Source organism: Rhamphochromis longiceps, linkage group LG6 (genome assembly GCF_057381845.1).
Source record: "Rhamphochromis longiceps isolate RC_006_pf linkage group LG6, R_longiceps_female_GT1.1, whole genome shotgun sequence".
Classification (NCBI taxonomy): domain Eukaryota; kingdom Metazoa; phylum Chordata; class Actinopteri; order Cichliformes; family Cichlidae; genus Rhamphochromis; species Rhamphochromis longiceps.
The window spans coordinates 37,273,995-37,295,337 of NC_140562.1; the positions used below are offsets into that span (position 1 = coordinate 37,273,995).

General features: G+C 38.7%; 3 protein-coding genes across 4 annotated transcripts; 2 read left to right on the plus strand and 1 right to left on the minus strand.

The window, feature by feature from the left end:
- Positions 1-91: 91 nt before the first annotated feature.
- On the minus strand, positions 92-717 carry LOC146668604 (uncharacterized). 2 transcript variants are annotated; one of them, XM_085410580.1, is made up of 3 exons: positions 677-717; positions 333-592; positions 92-168 (listed from the first exon to the last, which is right to left on the minus strand). In XM_085410580.1, the coding sequence occupies exons 2-3, from the start codon at positions 589-591 to the stop codon at positions 92-94; spliced, it is 336 nt and encodes a 111-aa protein (XP_085266706.1). In that variant the 5' UTR covers position 592; positions 677-717. The 2 variants fall into 2 exon arrangements, with proteins under 2 accessions (XP_085266706.1, XP_085266705.1); XM_085410579.1 differs by lacking the exon at positions 677-717 and having other exon boundaries at positions 333-591.
- Positions 718-4,511: 3,794 nt separating this feature from the next.
- LOC146668605 (keratin, type I cytoskeletal 19-like) lies at positions 4,512-9,436 on the plus strand. The gene is made up of 9 exons (XM_085410568.1): positions 4,512-4,839; positions 5,406-5,534; positions 5,880-5,962; positions 6,910-7,066; positions 7,255-7,416; positions 7,520-7,645; positions 8,703-8,932; positions 9,022-9,056; positions 9,160-9,436. The coding sequence occupies exons 1-9, from the start codon at positions 4,564-4,566 to the stop codon at positions 9,264-9,266; spliced, it is 1,305 nt and encodes a 434-aa protein (XP_085266694.1). The 5' UTR covers positions 4,512-4,563; the 3' UTR covers positions 9,267-9,436.
- A 6,607-nt stretch (positions 9,437-16,043) lies between these two features.
- Positions 16,044-18,243, plus strand: LOC146668606 (keratin, type I cytoskeletal 50 kDa-like). The gene is made up of 7 exons (XM_085410566.1): positions 16,044-16,587; positions 16,764-16,846; positions 16,956-17,112; positions 17,223-17,384; positions 17,482-17,607; positions 17,702-17,919; positions 18,016-18,243. Exons 1-7 carry the CDS (start codon positions 16,105-16,107, stop codon positions 18,125-18,127), a joined length of 1,341 nt encoding a protein of 446 aa, XP_085266692.1. The 5' UTR covers positions 16,044-16,104; the 3' UTR covers positions 18,128-18,243.
- The last annotated feature ends 3,100 nt before the right edge of the window (positions 18,244-21,343 follow it).

Here is a 21,343-nt window from a genome sequence, read left to right on the forward strand (position 1 = left end):
TCGAAAGTTGCATGGGAAGTAAACGTCCACTTTTTTTATAAAATCTGAACAAAAAAGCAGTGCGCCAGCTCTCCAGCTGTTGTGATGTGCCTCATTCTGTGTCCCGGCGGCCAAAATCCACCCAGCCCTGGTAGTCCCGATCCGTCATGCACTCGGAGTTCATCAGCTCTGTGAACAAACCATTCCTACAGTACATGAACCACAAACAAAAGGGTTCAGTATGCAAATCTGAGCATTGTCTTGGACCTCCGCCTATTCACACATTGCTCTAATTAGCTGAAGTGAAACAAGATGACAATCACAGAGCTTTCCCACCCAAGTCTGCAGCATACCTGAAATTGCTTGCATTATTTGTTTGGTCATTATCTCGCGCTCATCAACTGAAAGGTGCGCCCGTCGTTCCACCCGTGCAGAGTGAGTGCGGGGTGCTTGCCTCTGTCTTCCAGCCGAGTCTTTTGCCATCTCATGTTTAGCTAGAAGCTGCTTGAGAACATTTGTCTCCTTAGTCTCTCCGGTTTCAGTTGGGGAAGCTGCTCCAGACACAAGCAGAGCAACCAGCAGTGCAAATACCACGAAAACTTTCCCTGACATTCTCTCTGCGCAGTAAGAAAGAAACATTTGAGTAAACATGAGATGTATTCTAAAAAAAATTAGGTATCAAAAATGGCAAACTTACTGTACCTGTGAAGATAGGATGAGATATGTACACAACAAAGTGTGATGAGCGTGATGTCTCCAGTGCACAACTGCTGATTCCCAGCAGGCTGTCTCTTTTATACCCAAGTTTGGTGTCAGCATAATGGCTTTCAATCAAATACTGATAATGGTGTTCACCACAGAGCGTTTGATTAAGAGATGGATACATTGGAAAAAGGATGTGCGCAAAGGAAATTCTGCAAGTTTACATGGAGAAACACATCATTATATTTGTCACTTAAGACCTCTTTTGCACTGCAATAACAATAAAACAACTCGATGTGTTTACACTGAAAATCCAATATTTCCTTAGAAACCATTTAAAACAATACAAATCTGATGTAACAATAAAGACACTGTTAAAAAGTCAACTTTAGGGAGGAGGAAACACAGGTTTCCTGTACCTGTACAGAAACGTACATTTAAACAACGTCCCATTTCTTTCAGTTTTTTTTAACTGGTAGTATTTATTGAGAATACTATACAAGTCTTTCAATTTGCACATTATATGTTGTTTACATTGCTACTCTTCATATTTTTTATATATTTTCATCCATTCTCTTCCATTTATCATTAAAAAAATCGCTGAGGGGCTGGAGCCTATTCCAGCTACCATGGAGTCAAGAGTCATACACCCCGAACGGGTCATCAGCCTGACGCAGGGCTAAGACATAGAGACAGACAACCATTCGCAATCACATTCACAGATATTTATTTATATTAGCATGAACTATGTAAGTGAAAGTAAAGCAAGTGAAAACAAGATACCTAAAATCACTTAATGAATCAGAATCATCATTGAAATTACCCCCAATTATAAAACAAAACACATCACATTCATTCATACTTGGATTGAATGTATTTACCTGCAGCTTTAAAGAAAAAAAAGTAGAAAGTTACATAGACGTTACACAGATGTCCTTCATAATGTTCAGGCTGTAAACATTTCTGTGAAACGTTTTCTTGACATATGTTTAAAAAGCGAAGTTAAACGGTGATACATCAAATATAAAATGTGCATAATTTATTACTGTCATGCTGCAGCCTGTACTTTCCACATGACGTACACACCACCCTTTTAGCAAAAGTCATACTTGCTTGGATAACATTAGCTCTGTTTACATACAGTACTGTATAGATTTTTTTTTCAAGTGTCCCAGTTACTCTGAATCCAGCGTCCCCTGATAATGTGTGATGTTTAACTGCTTGTAGAAACTCAGCCTTCATATATTTTTCTTCCAGGCAGTGAAAGTGTGGTCTGTCCGCTGTGAATGATTGTCTGCTACTTTGATTTATGCAATAAAAGTGATAACAGCACAATGGAGAGCAGCAAATGTACTTCAATGTATGAATCTACAAACTGCCTCAGGGTATTATAACTAATTTGTAATACATACAGAACACGAGCCTGCAAGTTGATAGAAAGGCATATGTGACCTTTATCCAACCTCAGTCTAATATCTTCTAATACACTGCTAGACAGATTATTACTGGTCTAAATATTTCATTTTTGTTATCTGCAGACTAAAGGGACACACACCCATCAGTAAAATCTGATAATGTCCACAGACACCACCTGCTCTTGACAAACTGCTCCTTTCACTTGTTATTTAGTTCAGATTCATACCCACACACACTGTTAGCTCAAGGCTGCATCGGATGTTTGGTGCAGGTTTTAGTCACTGTCACTGATTTTCTCTTGTCTCGTCTCAGGTACGTGTCTTCAAATTCCGTCATGCTGGTGAAAGGTTATGATAAGACGTCTACATTACACATGAGTAGTGTTTCCAATGCAAAACTTCCCGATAAAACTTTCCCTTTGAAATTCCAAATATATCCCAGAATCGGACCTCGCAGTTTAAGGAATAATTTTGCTGATATTCCATAAATGATTTTTTTGTAAAATCCACAATAAAGAATACCAAACAGGATTGTTTTGAAGAAATGTTGAAGTTTAAAGACAAATTGTGGTGAGGGCTGATTAAAGGCTCTTTAACAATATGGTAAAGCTTATTTGGCATTTAGGTCTGAAATCTGTATACATGTAAAGGTCGGTTCCACTGAATAGTGCCATGTAAAATACTACAGTGTACTCAGTCATGCATGTCAGCAGTATGGGTGTGTTCCACAAAGGTTAAAATGATTTTCAGGTTCTTGTTAGTCACTTCAGAAAGGTTTACTCTGACCACATGTTACCTGAGCTTCCAGAGAAAAAGGTGTGACAGCGTCTTGTTTTGGTATGTTTGGGTGGGGGTGGTGGTCTGGAACAGAGTTCACAGCTCTATTTGGACGGGTGTATATTTAAAATCATTTATGGTGCCAACAGCTATTAATGTTGTTGTCTGCTTCTTTCAATTCACAGAACAAAAATAGCTTTAGCCTCTCAAACAAAATTGTGGTTGTGCAGAGGAACCAGTTTCTAATAGTTAAATCCTTTTTCTTTCACATGAGTGCATGTAAAACCTCGTGCATATAATACTTTTCATTTTGTCCACAAGTGTCTTTGTGTGGTGCAGTTTGAGATAAGGAGAGACTAATAACATAATACAAGAACACAGACACAGATTACAGAGCTCTGCTGTTTACTTATTATTTTAAAGATACTATATTAGAATACACACACACACACACACACACACACACACACACACACACACACACACACACACACACAGTTTATTCAGATTTGCTGACTTTCATTTTTGTACAGCTCTGTTAAGGTCCTTTCCTGGCATTTCAGTCAGGTAAAGGTCTGGAATTTGGGTGCCCAGGTCCTGTGACTGCAAAATAAGCCCAAACCCTGAAATATCCATCACTGTGCCTGACAGCTGGTATGAGCTGTTTGTACTGATATTGCGTGCATTATGCCTAGACATCTCCACGCTGATCTTGTCTGTCCAAAGTACATTGTTACACAAATCTTGTGCTTTGTTCAGAGGCAGATTTGCATTGCCAAACTATTCTGCCATGCTCTTTTTAAAGAGAAGAGGCTTTCCACTGTGCTGTCTAATCTTTTTCATCAGTGTTTCTCAAGGTAACTGAGGCCTGTAGACTCTGAGATGTAGCTCTTGGGTTTTTTACAGAGCGTATTTGTTGGTTTTGCAAATTGTTTGTATTAAAACTGTTACCAACATACCACTCATTGTTTGGTATGTGCAGATGAAGCTGTCTTACACCCCCAGAAAGGCTTAACAAATACCACTGGCTTAGGCATAATTACTGCTCATAGGTGGTTGTGATAGTGATCTTTTTGTTAAACTTACCTTCTCAGTCAGGGTGAACATGAAAAAGTTGATCACGCTACCTGCCATGATGCACCTGCTGACTTGCATTTTAGAGAAAAAAAAACTTAACTATCAAATGCAGTGAAATTAATTAAAAAAAAAAGAAACTGATCATACCCATCCAAATACCTTCTCCCCCCATTTTTATATAATTATTTTACTCTTGTTTGTTGTCTTTTCAGCTTCTTTTGGGTAACTCACTTAAAATCATCTTAGCATTCATCTGTGCCCCATAAAGTAACGAGTAGGAAGTGTAATGAGTTAAGAAGAAATAATTAGCCACATCTTAGGTTTTGGCTGGATTTCAGCATAGTTATCAGTTAAGCTGTCTGACTAGATGTTCCACTTGTCTTTCATCAAAGTTTGTCTAATGAAGACTTACACACCCAATAGATGGAAACAAAAACAAAGACATCAAAAACTATTATCTGCATACCACACTGTTGTTGTTGCATGGCATTTGAGACTGCCCCCCTCACTAAGAACCCTATAAAATACCCTGCTGTGTCTTGCAGGATCACACCTCGGAGACATTCCTTCTGTGCTCACCATCAGCCTCGCATCACGACAACCTCCTCTCACCATGGCAGCCTCTTTGACCCAGCAGAGCAGCTACAGCGTTAAGCAGAGAACCTACAGTTCCAGCAGCCTGGGCGGATGGAAGCAGAGTAGCACGTCCTCTGTTGGCTACACACCCAGTGTGCATGGCGGAGCTGGAGGTTATGGGACCCGCATCTCAAGATCCAACTCTGTCTTCTCTTTAGGGTCCGTGGGCTCATATGGAGAGACTTCTGTAGTCGGAGATGGGAAGGCAACCATGCAGGACCTCAACGACCGCCTGGCTGATTACTTGGCAAAAGTAGGTTTTACTGATGAGCGCTAGTTGCAAGAATTACTCCCCCCCTTTATTTACTTTTAACAATTTGCATTTGTAATCACTAGTTAATAAATAATAAGATTAATTTCCATATAGTAAAATAACAGTTTCTAACAGTACATATTGACCTAACCCTAACCCCCTTTATTCTATTATCTTATCCTATTCTATTGCTTTTTTCCCCTTAATGTTTTACTGCTCTTAAACTTGTACTTTCTGTTTTAAACTTGTACTTGACCAAAAAAAAAAAAAAAAAAAAAAAAAAAAAAAATCCCACATGTGGGACTAATTAAGGTTTCTCTTATCTTATTGAATTTTTTCATGCAGCACTTATAATGGGGTGTCTTTATATTGTTGTAGTGAGTAAAGGATCAACATACTCACATACAATAATGAACACACACACAAAAAAAACCCAAACCCCAAAACAAACTAACAAAAAAAAAAAACATATGAAATTTTACCAAATGGAAAAATGTAGAACAGTTGCTTTCAGACAAATAATGATAGCCTGCTTGTATGAACCAGTATTTCCTCGTGATGTGCAGGTGCGTTCTCTGGAGGCCAAAAATAGGCAGCTGGAACTGAACATCGCTGAGTTCTGTCAACAAAAGTCAACTGTTGTTACCAAGAACTACGGTGGCTATTTTTCCACCATCAGTGACCTGAGAGCCGAGGTACCTCTCACACTTTACATAACACAACACACTGAAAAGCAAACCATTTTACAATGCACACACACGAAACCTCGAACATTGCCAAACACCCGAAGTAAACATCTATGCAGGCGACTGAAACATCTTTCCATTGTTTTACTATCACAAAAATTATTGACACCAATTAATGCTGAAGTGTGGATTTGAAGGGTTAGAACCCGTTGTACGCTATGTGACTGATAGATGGCATCCAAAGAAAGCTGAACTGCTGCGGAATGCAAAATAATTTGCTCAATATCAATAAATGAAGAGTATAGCCTATACGCGGTCAGAATTTCAGACAGTTTATTCATTTTCTCCAATTAGATTGCAAGAAGATTTGCAGAGAACCAGGCCATCCACGTGCAGCTTGACAATGCTCAATTGGCAGCGGAAGACTTTAAAATGAAGTAGGTTTACATTCCTTTGTTGCTCCGTGGTATTTCTGTCACACTCTGGCGAGGGCAGACTGTATGAATTGAAAAAGGACCCAAAATGCAGACTCCAAGGAACAGGGAACAAAACTTTAATGTTAACAAAAAGCGAGCCGTTTAATATGGCTGGTAAAAAAGGTACAAACAAAGGGCAAGGCAAACTGAAGCAAAATTAACACAAACCTAAACTGGGAAATCTAAACAAACAATAAGAAAAACCTAGACAAGAAACTTGGAAGCATGGCATAGGAAACATGGCGTGGACAACAGACGACCTGACAATCACACACTGAAAACAGAGGACTTAAATACACAGGAGGTGATTAGGGGAAGTGGAGACACATGAGGAAACAGCTGGCACACATGAACATAATGACGTCACAGTGGGAGAGTAAAACTGAACATGATGAACACAGAACACCAGACCTCTTCACAATAAAACAGGAAACATAATGAGACATAGACATGACAACCCGAACTTGACAACGTAAGACACAGACATGAAACGCATGAAGAGCAGGGGAGATTTAACATGGTTGGAAACACGAGGGGAAAATAATAACTAGAAACACTTAGGCATAATAATACAAACTTGATAACATAAGTCACGCAGCATGAAACACGAAGGGTGAGGGGAAGCTTAAATACAGGGGAAGAAAACACAAGGAGTCTAATAACCAAATGAACTTAGATAACCTAATGAACAAAATAAACTCAAACTTAAAACGCTGGGTCAAAAGACCCAGGACCATGACAATTTCTTTCTACCCCATATTACTTTATACCAAATATGAAAAGAAATCCCACTACATTTGGGAGTTTTTGTTTTATTATTTATTTTTTTCTTTTGAGACCATACAATCGTTACCCCCATCAAAATCGTGAAAATAATGGCATCTGAAAGGGCTGCTTTTCTTCTGTAGATATGACATGGAGATGAACTTGCATTTGACCGTGGAGGCTGACGTATCCCGTCTCCGAGCAGTCCGCGACAGCTTGACTCTTGGCATCAGTGACTTGGAGCTAAGCATAGAGGATCTGAAAGCAGAGCTGGCGCAAATGAAGGCGAATCACAAGGAGGTAAAAGGCGTATAATAGAAAAACAAACCTATTAAACACTGCTAAAGAGATTGCGTGAGTCAATGCTTTCCATGGTGCAGTGTCGCCATCTGCTGGTGGTGGAAGCGCTTACACTTCTGGATGGATTGGAGATTTAAACACTTTTTTTTGTTGTTGTGTTTTTTGTTTGTTTGTTTTGCATGTTGCAGGAGATGAGCCAGTTGAGCATCCAATGCAGTGGCTCTGTAAATGTAGAGGTGGACAGTGCACACTCTACAGATTTGACAAAGGTCCTGGAGGAAATGAGGGAGCAGTATGAAACTGTGGGGAGCAAGAACAAGCTGGAAGTCGAGAAATGGTTCCAGTCGAAGGTGAGGTTCCTAAAATGTTCAAAACGACTCCGGTAGATCCTTTAAAAAAAAAAAAAAAAGTTCAAATTTTCTTATTGAATTTTGAATGCTTTCTTTTAAAAAGGTGGAAATTCTCCAGAAGGAAATCATTGTTTCCCAAACAGATGTGAAAACGTTTCACAAAGAGTTGTCCACTCTGAAGAAGACCTACCAAAGTTTGATGATAAGCCGGCAAAGCGCACACACAGAGGTATGGAATAACAACCCAAAAGTACTGGATATGAAGGTTTTGTAACTGAAGCCAAATGCACATCGCAGTGTTAGGTCTAATAATCTCAGCTTGCTGAAGCTAAGAAGTAGCAGACCCGCTCTTTTTTTCTCATATTGTACCTATCTCTGGTATCTTGGTGACACAGCTGCAAGCAGAGGAGGCAGGAAAGAGAAACAAGGAGAGGAGAGACAACAAACAAACATTGCCTTGGAGGCTCATTTAAAAAATATAATCAGTATTCAACACTACGACATAACATAACTGCCGTATTTTATGAACTCACATGTGATCATGACCTTTCAATATTTTTTAACTAAAATCATTGTGACATTTTGCAATGTGGCAAGAAACTCAAGACGGTTGAAGTGAGAGAAGGAAAACAGGATAAAGACATGCTGTGGAAGAGAGACAGAGATTAATAACAAGTGTGGTTCAGCGCAGAGAGGTCTATTAACACATAGTGACTGAGCAAGCAAATGAAAAAAAAAAAATAGAATCCTAGAATATAAAATGCATCATCTGAAACAATAACAGAACACTAATCACCCCTTAAATGTTTAAGGAATTAAGAGTTATCTGCTATTTTAATTCCCCCTGTTTATAACAGTCATGAAAAACCATATTCATGAACTTATGAATTTCAAAATAATGTTGGTGGTGTATTTCTGCTCAAAAGCTGAGTTAAATGAGAAAATAGCCAAAAAGTATGTTGCAAAAAATCAAACAAACACATGAAAAAAACATTAATAAAACAAATAAAGGACAAATATACATATAGCTTCCCTACATTTGATTGGGAAATGCTTCATACTGGTTGACATCAGCAGATGTCGAGCCTGGTTAAAATTACTTTTGCTATTTGAAGCACATTAGGTTCGTAATGTTTTAATTGTTAGCGCAAGGGGAATGATTAAAAAATTAAATCAGTTTTTTCCAAACATATCAGGACATATATTAATTTGCTGTAACAGAGAGGAAATGATTCTTCCCACTGACTGTACTCACATGGAGCTGTTGTAACCTCTCTGTCCTGCAGATTACATGCCTACAGGAAAATTTGGAGGAAGTGAAAAGTCGCTATAGTCTTCAGCTTCAACAACTGCAGGTCACCATCTCCACCCTGGAGACTGAGCTGCAGGAGCTGAAGGCCTCTCTTCTGCGGGTGCAAACAGAATATAATGAGCTACTGGACATCAAGATGAGGCTGGAAATGGAGATTGCTGAATATAGGAGGCTGCTAGAAGGAGAGCACTATGAAAAAAAGGAGTAAGAAATTAAAAATGTATCTGTTTTTAATCGATTATCAATTAAAGCAAACAAAAATGTTTTTAAAAAAATGTTTACGCTCTTCTTAGGGTGGTGGTCATCAGCAAGGTCGTAGAAGTGGAAGGTAAGAATCTCCATCACTCACTGAACCAGAACTTCAGATCTTGTCGCAGTAAAACTGAAATAAGCTCTTTACACTATAGTGATGCGATGCATTGTCTTTGCAGAGCGTAAACCCCACATTGAAAAACGAGTGAAGACAATCATCGAGGAAATTGTTGATGGACAGGTGGTCGCCTCCTCTGAGGCCACCCAAGTGGAAACAGTTCAGTAACCTGTGCTCCCCTCACCTGAGCTTCTAAGTTGTTAAAGTGCACGCTAGTTTCTTCTGGGGAGTTCTCTTTGTTTTCATCTCATTATAAATCGAAACATTGCAAAATGCAGAAAATGCTCATCTTTACACAGTGCACGAGCCTTTGGATAAGTATGAAACCAAACTATGAATAAAAGGCTGAAAAAAATAATGATGATTGACTGATTGATTGTATTTCATTCCAATATATACCGCAAATGAAAAAAAATATCACTATCATTATTTTTTATTCTGAGTTATAAATGTGTTTTCACATCCAGAAGAGGAGTATATTTTGAATACTGACCTTGCTTTGGGATCATTTAATCACAGAGCTAACAGAATCAACTTAAAATATAAAGCCACTGTCTCCTGTACTTTTCTCGTTTGACTACTGAGGTAAAAATCACAAGAGTATGTGAAAACAAATGATGTATTTAGCTTGTAATTTCATATTTAACCACCAGGTGTCGCCTTTGGTTTTCTTTTTAAAAGTGGTCCTGGCCCAACTTCAGTGGATTGATTGTATAAGCTTATTTTGCTAAAGTGGAAACAGATTGTTGCTACACAAGAGACTTCTAGAAGCATGATCAGTTTCCCTTACAGAACAATAGACAAAGATCTGCAAAGAGCATAAAAATGAAGGCGCATTACAGATGCTATTTCCGAACTGTTGGAAAAATGGGTGACACTGGATCACAGGCATGGAAACACACAAAAGAAAGGAAAGAAATAAAATATCACAGAATACCTGTGTTATGCAAGCTTGTGCTCTAAGTATGAGTGAAGATGATGTTTGATTCATCACAGGCATCTTTATTTGGGTGGAGCTGAATCAAGTGGAGGCTTGAGATCTACAAAAAGCTTCTCAGTGCTTTGATGAGTTAATCTGCTGGTTAAAATGACTCAACCCAAAACTGCCTTCTTTTCGGTGCTTTTGTATTCCAGTACTTTGCCACACTGGTCAATCCTAAGTGCTATTAAACGTAATTATCGCCCTTAATTGTAAAAGTGAACCTTGCTGTTTCAGCTGTTTTCTACACAAAGAAATATCAAGTTAAGGCGAAGCAGTCATTCATACAACTCATCATCTAAAACTAAACCTGAGCATAAGTAGTTCATACAAAATTGTACAATTGTTGGACCGTATGCAACTTAGGTTCCTAATTTATGTGCATAAGGTCATGTTTTAAAGTGAAATTCAAATGTTACATTTACCTCAGGGGTTCAAACTTATGCATAATTTCAAAAGCAAAATGCAGTCACATATGGTGGGCAGATTCTCAGTGCACGTGTGTTTTTCTGTTGCACTCAGTCTGTGTATGTTTGATAAAAAGAAACAGAAATTGTGTATTTTACTTGCTTGCCTGCATTACAGAGGGAATATTAGTACGGCATAGCATAGATATTGTGGGGTTTGACTGTGTGCACATGGTCTCTTTATCTATATCCCCAAATTTTTTAATGGTAAAAAAAGCAAATCTGTCTCAGTGAACATTGTTATGCTGTCTCTGCTGTAAATTTCCAGACCTATTGAATGAGATGTTCCTTGCTATAGAGGGTGTGGCCAGTCATTGCAGGGCACTGGAAGAGGCAACAGAGACCAGTTTGGGCCTGAATCATAATAACTCAAAACATTCTCAGAAAAAAGTACCTTATTGCACCTTTAGACATATCACAGCGTGGGCTGGTACCGTCTGTGGTACTGTCATTTTAACCTTGACATTGTCTATTTTGTACCTTTGTGGTTTGTACGTTACAAATGTTTCCTGCTCATATACAAGCCACATATATGCAGTGATAAAAAAGCATACAGCATGACTCATTAGCTTGTAGAAGCCTCTTTAGCAGCAGTAACTTGAAGTCACCTGTAACTTTATCTGTTTTTTAGATCTTTGTGGAGGAATTTTGGCACACTCATTTGTACATTGTTGGTTCAGTTCTTTGAAGTTTGTGGGTGTTCATTTCATGCACAGCTCTCAAGAGCCTGCCACACTATTTCAATCAAGTTGGGGTTTGGATTTTGGGCCATTGCAACTCCTTGACTCTTTTCTTTTTCAGTCATTCTGTTGTAGATTTGCAAGTGTGCTTGGGATCATTGTCTTTTTGCATGACACAATTTAGGCCAAGCTTTAGATGTTAGTATCACATTCAATTCTAGAATACTTTGGTATATGGTCGACTTAGTGACTGCAAGGTGCCAAGATCCTGTGAGTGGAAAACAATCCTGCATCATTACCCCTCCTTGACCATGCTGACAGTTTCTATGAAGTGCTTGTGCTGATATGCTGTGTTTGGTTTGCCTAAAACTGTTCTGTGCATTCTGAAAAAACATCTCTTTTTTGGTCTTACCTCTTCACAAGACATTGTTCCAGAAGTCTCGTGGTTTGTTCAATTGCAACTTTGCAAACCTAAGCATTGGAGCCATATTATTCTTTCTCCTGAAAACCCTTTCAAACAAGCCACATTAGTTTAGTGTATTGAATTGTTATGATCTTAACATGCTGAGGCCTGAAGAGGTTTTCAGACTTTAGGCTGTATTTGCTGTCCACTCCTGGAAAGATTGTGACTTTGTGCTAAAATACACCTGAATGCACCTGAAAATGAACCACAAAAATGTATACACGACTGGTCGCAATAGTTATATTTGTGTAGACTATACCTGTAGAGAATGAAATGGACTTTCGCTGTACCTGTAAATCTGAGAGTGCACACATGGAGAAAGGCAGATGAGCAAAAAAAAACCCAAATGATTCTGTAATGAATCATCAGAACTCTCGCTTTCTTGCCTAAAGGGGGGAGATATTGTTTTATACTGGCTCATATGTAACATACTCACACCCAGGAAAAAGCTCTCTAAGCTATTTGATCATGTCACAGCACATTTTAAACATGGTGTTCCTGTTCTCACCCCAAGCTGCATTTATTTCTGTCAATGAGGCACTTTATACTCAGGCTTGAACACGCCTTTGACATTCCAAGAAACTGGATACGTGACACTGTAAATCTGTCAGAAGAGTTATGGACACGGTTTTTGGCAAAAGTCCAGTAAGTTTAACTGCAAGTACATTTCTCCTTCACGCTATATACAATAGTCTTCCACAATGGCATAAATGTAGTGAATATTGTTTTTAGTCTTATCTTCTTAAGATCTGATTATGGCTTTAAGTGATTGGCATCAGCACTGGTTCTCAGGAATATCTCAATTACAACCATTCATACTTCATTCATAATTTCATACTTCACACAACAGCTCACCTTGCCCTACACATACAATTACGCTAATCAACAGAACTGATGTAAAACCACAGCACGGTTTTTACTGTCAAAGAAAACAAGTGTGCAAATTGTTTCGCAATCAACAAGAGCGTAGTAGGCCCACACCCGAAGGCAACCGGTGACTTTTTAACAAGCGAACATTTGACACTTTTTAAAATATATATTTAGTACAAGACCTTGAACAAGACCTTTGTGAAAATTCATTTTTTATTTTGATTCCCCCCCCCCCCCCCCCCCCCCCCCCATTCAACATATTTACAAATGCAATTCCAAAAAAGTTGGGACCCTGTGTAGAATGTAAATAGACACAGAATGACAAGATTTAGAAAATCTCCTAAACCTATATTTTACTCACAATAGAACACAGAAGGGCAATGTTTTTCACTATGTAGCATCGGCTGTCTTCTTTTAACAGCAGTCCATGAACACCTGGCAACTGAGGAGAGCAGTTGTTGGAGTTTTGAGACAGGATTGTTGTCCCATTCTTGTTTGATATAGCTGCCCAAAGTCCTGGCTCTTCTGTGTTGTGCTTTTTGTTTCATGATGCACCTGATGTTTTGAATTGGTGAAAGGATTGGAATGAATGTGGTTTAGCTTACTATACTAAAACACATACTTTACCAAAATATGAAAAATCTTTGCCTGAAAAAGATATCAGCATTGGTGGTGCCTTTCCAGAGGCAAGCTCGCAGTTTCATGGCAACTAATCCTCCCCAGTGCAGAGATGCAGTCTTTCAAACTAAGCATGGATGACAAGCTGGACGGACCCTTTCTGCTTCAGTCCAGAGAATGGAGTGTTAATATTGTCCAAACAGAATGTCAACTTTCCATTTGTCTGACCATGGAACAGTTTTTCACTTTGCCTCAGTCCATTTTAGAATGAGCTTTGGTGGTCCAGAGAAGACAGTGGCTTTTCTGGATCATGCTCATATATTGCTTCTTTGTGGCACGATCCAGCTTTAACCTGTATTTGTGGCTGGCACAGCGAATTGACAGGATCATGCCTGCTTTTAACGCAGCACCACCTGAGGGTGATCGCAAGCATCTAAGTACTGATTTTCAGTTCCCTGTGCACAGAGATTTCTCCAGATTGTCTTTTTGATGATATTATGTGCTTTAGATGAAGAAATATTCAGTCTTAAGTTATACGTTGAGTTACATTAAATGGTTTTTTTTTCAGGAGATTGGTGAACCTACACTGATCTGTACCTTTGAAAAACGCCTCTCTAAGATCCTCTTTTTAAACCTAATCATGTTACTAAACTGTCGCCAGTTAACCTAATTAGTTGTATTTTCCTCTACCTGTTTCTTTTTAATTCCACTTACTTTTCCAGCCTTTTCCTGCCCCCATCACAACTTTTTAGAGAAGTGTTGCAGCAGTCCAATTCAAAATGGACTCATATTTTCCTTAAAATAATACATTTCCTCAGTTTAAATGTATGACTTGAATTCTATGTTCTATTGTGAATAAAATAAGTGTTTGTGCTACTTTTCTTTACATTTGGATTTGCATCAATAGATCATCTTTTATGAAAAAGGGAAGTGCACTCTTGGGTGTAGAAGTTAGTGGTTATATTGGAGAATTAAAATCTTGGCTAATTGCTAACATAATGCTGACGGCAGGGGTGGCAAGTTTTAAAACACCTCCAAACTAACCAAACTAACTCTAATACTTCTTCATGCAATGTTTCATTCTAGCACAAGTAAGTAAAAATATTTAAGTGAATGCACTTTGTCATGTTGTGTAGCTTTCCATTGATTTCGTGATCTACAGATCAGTGAGTATGAGATTCCTGTCTGTGCAGGTTTTGCCTAATGCCTAAGGAAACATGAGCTGTTCATCATTTTGACAGGATTCTTGACAGCAGCCAATTAGCCACATTATTAAAATGTTCATACCTAGAAGTTAATAAATGTTCCTTTGTACTCTCACAGTAACAAATTTATTTTCATTCAAGTAATTTATTTATTTTTAAATCAATTGTGTTGGTAGTAATATAGTAAGTCAGCGTTACTGAATCACTTTCATGACACTGACGCTTGTTGCTAAAAATGTTCTGTCATTTACGACACATTATTATTTCTTTAACATTTGTTTTTCTGACCAATCTTTTTGCATGTTATACACTCTAAAATGTTAATCAGCAGAAAATCCAAAAATATATATTTAGCAAATGACATGAAGGGATGAACTTCATCTAAGTGATTCAAGTGCACTATTTGTTATGCTCTGTGCACATAAATTATCCTCTGTTATGAATAACCAGTCAGCATCTCAGATATAATTTACAGCTGTTTAGCACATGCAAGAGACAGCTTTGCAACTTGCAAATGATTAGCAGCATCTGGTTTTGCTAAGTAGTAATTGCTAAATCTACTGTGTATGTGCAAGTTCTGCAGCAGTCATTTCTGTGAGGCAAAGGGAAACTTTTTACTGGCTAGAAACAAAATAAAAGCATTGTTAGAATCATTTTCTACATTAAAAATGAAAAAAAGAAGAAAAGAATATAAAGACACTATAGAGTAAAGAGAAAAGGTAAATGCTTTGCAATTTTTCAAATAGATAGGTAAATGGTAGGTAAATGGTAAATCTAACATTTGCACCAGACTGATGTGGAACTGTTGAGCAAAATCCCCCAGGGTATTGTAAATGACTTAAAATTGGTGTGGAGAGATGGAAAGAAGCAAACAAGCAAGAGCTTGTTCTTATTCAGGCATGATGCACACGTCAAAGTACAATGCCAAGAAAAGTCAATAACAAGCAAGCACATTTCTGGTGAGCTTTCCAGCAGTGCAGTGCCAAATCTTGAATAAGGCTAAGTCTTCTTTGACATCTATAATACTCTGCTAGGCAAACCTGCAGGCTATTGCAGGGCAAAATGAACAAACACATAAAAGATGATATTTTAAGGTAACATTGAGGGAAAAAAAGATGTGTGAGAATAAGTGTGCTGCTGGCTGAGAGTCAAGTAAAAAAAACAACTTGTGTTTGCAGTGCTTATTACCTTGGGAACAAAACAGGTGTGGCTTGCCTGGTTTGGCTCTTTTTTTCAAAAATTATGCTACAAAATTAATGAGGTCCCATCACCTGACAGAACAGTTTTAACTGTATAACTAACTTGAGGCACATGTTGATGGGTGTGGCTGTTTTACAATTTACACAACGTTCTGCAATAATAAAGATACTGGTGTCCTTATGCACAATAATATCGAACAACAGAATACAGAATAATATTGAATGAAATAATGACAATATTCAGCATGAATTGAAGCCAGTTGTAAAATTTGGATACCTTACAAATGCAGTAAATACTTAATCCTACTTTCTCCTTTTTATGATTGCACAAAATGCATATCTGTGTGAACACTTGGGCTGAACACCCATTTTAGGTAATGCTCCTCCCTTTGTGCCTGCATGACACCACCCACACTGAAGGCAGCAGCAGCTTTTTGCAGCATAAAAAGGGTCCAGCAGCAGAGCTGTGCATCTCAGCCATCTCCGTCTGTTCAAGGCAGTCAGACCACCTGAGCAACCTTCACAATGCTGTCTTTGTCAACATCCAATAGCAGTTATTCTGGGCGCTTTGGAGGTTCAGGCATAGGTGGAGGTGGAGGCAGTGTCCAAAGGATGTATGCTAGAAGCGTGCACGGTGGTGCAGGTGGACACGGAGCAAGAATTTCGGTTTCTGGTGGTGGTGGTGGTTTTGGTTTTTCCAGTGGAGGTGGTGGTGGAGGTTTTGGTAGCGGTGCAGCCTTTGGCGGCGGTTCAGGCTTTGGTGGTGGTGCAGCCTTTGGTGGTGGTGCAGGTTTTGGCGGCGGGGATATCAATGTTGGTGCCAATGAAAAGGCCACCATGCAGAACCTGAATGACCGCCTGGCCTCCTACTTGGAGAAAGTGCGCAAGCTTGAGAAGGCCAACGGTGAACTTGAGCTCAAGATCAGGCAGTTCTTGGAAAATAAGACCTCCCCTTCAGCCCGTGACTACTCAGCTTATGAGGCCACTATTGCTGACCTGCGAGATAAGGTATGTCACATGAGTAGTGAATCTGAATGCTACACCACGTTTTAATTTATTATGAAATGCATGAACTTTAAGAAGTTGCTTTTGAAATATAAGTCAGAATCAGTTGTTTTTAATGTTTGCACAAATATAAAGACATGTAGTAGTTATTTAAAAAATGGTATTTCATAATCACACAGATCCGGGATGCCATTTCTGTCAATGGACGCATCTTTCTGGCCTGTGAGAATGCAAAACTGGCAGCAGATGACTTCAGAACCAAGTAAGGGATAGTAGTGGTTAAATGCTGTTGAACCTTGTGAATTTTTAATTTACACTAAACAAACACAGAACTGTTGAGATGAAATATCTCATCACTTGTGGCCTTGCAGGTATGAGAACGAGCTTTCTATGCGTACATCAGTAGAGGCAGATATTGCTGAGCTGAAGAGACTATTGGATCAGCTGACACTATGCAGATCTGACCTGGAGATGCAGATAGAAGGCCTCAAGGAGGAGCTCATTTTCCTTAAGAAAAACCACGAGGAGGTCAGTAGAAAACAGTGAACAGTCATTCAAGCAAATTAAAAATGGAACAAATTTATTCAACTGTACAATACAACCAACTCAATTAAAATACTGAACCATTTGTCCACCAGGAAATGGCAGCAATGAGAACCCAGATGAGTGGTCAGATCAATGTGGAGGTGGATGCAGCACCACAACAAGACCTGAACAGTGTTTTGGCTGAGATCCGTGACCAATATGAATCTATAACTGCCAAAAAAAAGAAAGAACTTCAAGCTTGGTTTGATCAAAAGGTAAGACTGAAGAAGATCTGATTTTCAATGCATAGATTGTTGTTTGAAGTTATTTAGTGATATATGAACTTTGCATTGAGTCTCATATCTGTTGCAGTCAGATGAGCTGAGCAAAGAGATGACTGCGAACACAGAAATTCTGCAAACATCCAAAACAGAAATCACTAACCTCCGTCGCACATTGCAAGGCCTGGAGATTGAATTACAGTCACAGTTAAGCATGGTAAATAAAATCATTTGGCTTTATTCGAACTCATTCACTAATCCCAGCTTCAGATTTTTGACAGATTTTCTTTACCCCTTCCTTTCTTCAATAGAAAGCAGGTTTGGAAAACTCTCTGGCTGAAACAGAGGCGCGGTATTCTATGAAGCTTCAAGGCCTCCAGATGCAAGTGACAGGCATGGAGGAACAGTTGATGCAGCTCCGTGCTGATATTGATCGCCAGAGCCAAGAATACAAGATGCTCCTCGACATCAAAACTCGCCTGGAAATGGAGATTGCAGAGTATAGGAGGCTGTTGGATGGAGAGGGCAGGTAAGAAAAATGAAGAATTCAGCCCTTTCACCATAAGCTAGTTCTGCAAATTTAAATCTTAAACTGATTTTAACACCAACTCTGTACTTTTCACAGCATCCAAAGCTCTGGATCTTCCAGCGTCACCAATAAAAAAGTGGTCGTGATCACTGAGGAAGTAAGCGATGGCAAGGTGGTGTCCTCAAGTACCCACACCACCCATACCTAAACTGTCTCAAACAGCAAACACAGCACAACTTCTGGAGTACACAAATTCCACATCTAAGTCGCTACTACATCCTTCAAATACTAACGTGATGCAATAAAAGGCTCTCAGTTTGCTGACTTGAATTTTGTCTTATTTGTGTTTACTTAATTTCAAATGTCATGATAGTGACAGTTCCACAGTTTTTCATCAACCAAGAAGGTATTTTTAAAAGGTATATTTATATTTCATAAGGTATTTCATGACATTGGTGAATACTAAGATAATATTAGTATTTTGACAATATAAACTTGGCTGAGAATTAAATTAAACATAACAGCAAATATAAAGTTGCAGCCTGAGGCCATCTTGCTAGATAGAAAAGCTAAAAGTAATGATTACTCAGGACTGTGCCTCTTTTCAAAATTTCCATTATGACACATGAGCCTAAGATGTTTTATAGTCTTTAGAAAGAGAGCAATAAAGTAAAACATTTCTGAACCTGTTGAGTACACGATGACACAAAAACATTTAAAAACACGTTACAGTCAGCATTTAGACTTTATTTCATATTTGGAATAGAATAGAATAGAATAGAACAGAATAGAATAATCCTTTAATTGTCCCACAGGGGGAAATTTGGGTGTTACAACAGCCAGAAAGACACATATACAAACAAACAGTACACAAGACAGAACAGAAACATACACATTTTTTACATATTTGCATGAAGGACAATGGTTACCAAAAACTGAGTACCATACTGTTATTAAATTAAATAAAATTAAATACAGATAAGAGGCAATCCCTGGTTATAGTGTGAATCGGTTTATAAAATAGTGCAAGATACAGCGCTGATGTAAACATCTATGATTGTTGGGAGCAGTTCTGATTGTACTGTCTGACAGCTGCAGGGAGGAAGGACCTGCAGAAACGCTCCTTCATGCATCTAGGATGCAGCAGTCTGTCACTGAAGGAGCTCTGCAGTTCAGCAACATCTACATGCATGGGGTGGGAGACTCTGTCCATTAGAGATGTTATTTTGGCCAGAGTCCTTCTGTCTCCCACCACCTGCACAGGGTCCAGGGTGCATCCCAGAACAGAGCTGGCCTTCCTAATGAGTTTATCCAACCTCTTCCTCTCAGCTGCAGATAAACTGCTGCTCCAACATACAACACTGTAAAATATGACAGATGCCACCACAGAGTCATAGAAGCGCTCCCTGTACTCCAAATGACCTCAGCCGCCTCAGCAGGTAGAGTCTGCAATGACCCTTCCTGTAAAGAGCATCGGTGTTGTGGCTCCAGTCTAGCTTATTATTCAGGTGAGCACCCACTATCTCTATAAGAGTCCACTATCTCAATGTCCACTCCCTGGATGTTCACCGGTGTCAGTGTGGTGGGTCTGCATCTCCAGAAATCCACTACCAACTCCTTGGTTTTCCCAGCGTTGATCAGCAGGTGGTTCTGCTGACACCAGTCCACAAAGTCCAGAGTCCACTGTCTGTACTCTGAGTCGTCCTCACCTGTGATGAGGGAAAACGTGTGTATGACATCAAGAATCAACAAGTTTTTGTTCATTAAAATTAATGGATCTTCCCACCCCTAACATATGTGATGTGAGCAAAATGTTCACCATGTGGATTCTGATAGACTTCTCCGTCTCATTACACGTGATTAAAGCTGCATCAACCAACATTTTGCCACTAGGGGGCAGGGAATGTGTGCATCAACACAAGAAGACATTTGTCTAGGTTTTAGAAAGATCATTAAAATGTAAGGATACTGATAAGCTAAGTGATGTTTTTTTTTTAAATGTGTCTTTAATATAGCAACCTCTGGGGTAAATGTTTTTGGTTCTGAACAGAAGTTGTCCACTGAGACAAAATGCCCAAAAAACCTAACTTAGTATATCCACAGGTAGGTGAACTCTAAAGAGACACAGTTGTTAAAGCGTGTAAGCAAACAATGTCTGTGCAATCAGAAGAAACAACATTATTATTATCATTGAATCTCTTTACTATAAACCGATCATTATGTCACTCCATCATTAACCCTCTCAAGGCAGGCGTTGCCGATTTGCAACAGTTAAAAACTAACAACCTGATTACCCCACATACATATTTTATGAGTTTTTTTTACTCAGAAGTACCACTGCAGGACTTGGTTGTGCATTAGCAACAAAAAGTTTAATTTGAGCCTGAGAGGGTTAACCCACTCTTTCCTGGCACTCCCTGTACCTACACCAGGCAGAAACTATTATTATACTCTGCAATTTTACTTCTAAGTTTATAAGAAGTAAAAAAAAGCCTTGAGGCGACTTTTGTTGTGATTTGGCGCTATATAAATAAAATTGAATTGAAATTGAATTGAATTGAATTAATCAAGCTTTGTAGAGATGGGGTTGAGAATTTGTTTAGTACCTGCTCTAAACTAATTTTACCAGCTTGTTATTTTTTTCCTTGTACTTGTCTTCAGGAGAGATAAATTTATTTTTTGTCAGAAGAAGTGTCTCATATGTATAAAGGTTGTTTAGTTTGAGCTTACAGTTTTTTGGTACTCACTGAATTTGATTAACCAGGGGTTTAAGGAACAAGAAAAGACTTTACATTACATAAAACCCTATTTTGTCCACATTTATGATAAAATATGTTGGTAGTCAACATAGACTGAATGTAAAAAGACACTGATTTGTGAACCCCTGTTTTAAAGCCTAAATGTCTGTCTCTCTCACTGCATTTTTCACTCCTGACAGCTGGGATGGGTTCCAGTCCCATTACCCCACAACCCTGAATTGGAGAAGTGGTTGAGAAAATTGATGGAATTTCATTAAAATACTTCAACAGGCACCAACACAACATACATGACCTTGAGTGACTCAAATTTGCCGAGGCAAAGCTTAACAGACTGCTAACAGCTACAGCCACGTCAAAGTTTCCCAGCTGTCAGTCATAACCTCAAAGCCTGTCTGCTTAAATTAAAGCATTATTACAATTTAAAAGGGTGGCTTCTTAATAAAACCAACCCCTTTAAATTGTTACGAAAGGAGATTGGCTACAGAAAAGGGGCTTAAATTCACCTTAAAGCTGCAAAATTGACAGTTATTTCTGGTTTTTCATGTCATACATATGTTAAATAAAACCACACTGACTAATGCCACATGCACATCTACTATAAAGTGACAAAAGAGATGAAAACCTACATAATAATTTTACATTTATGTAGACGCCACACATGAAAC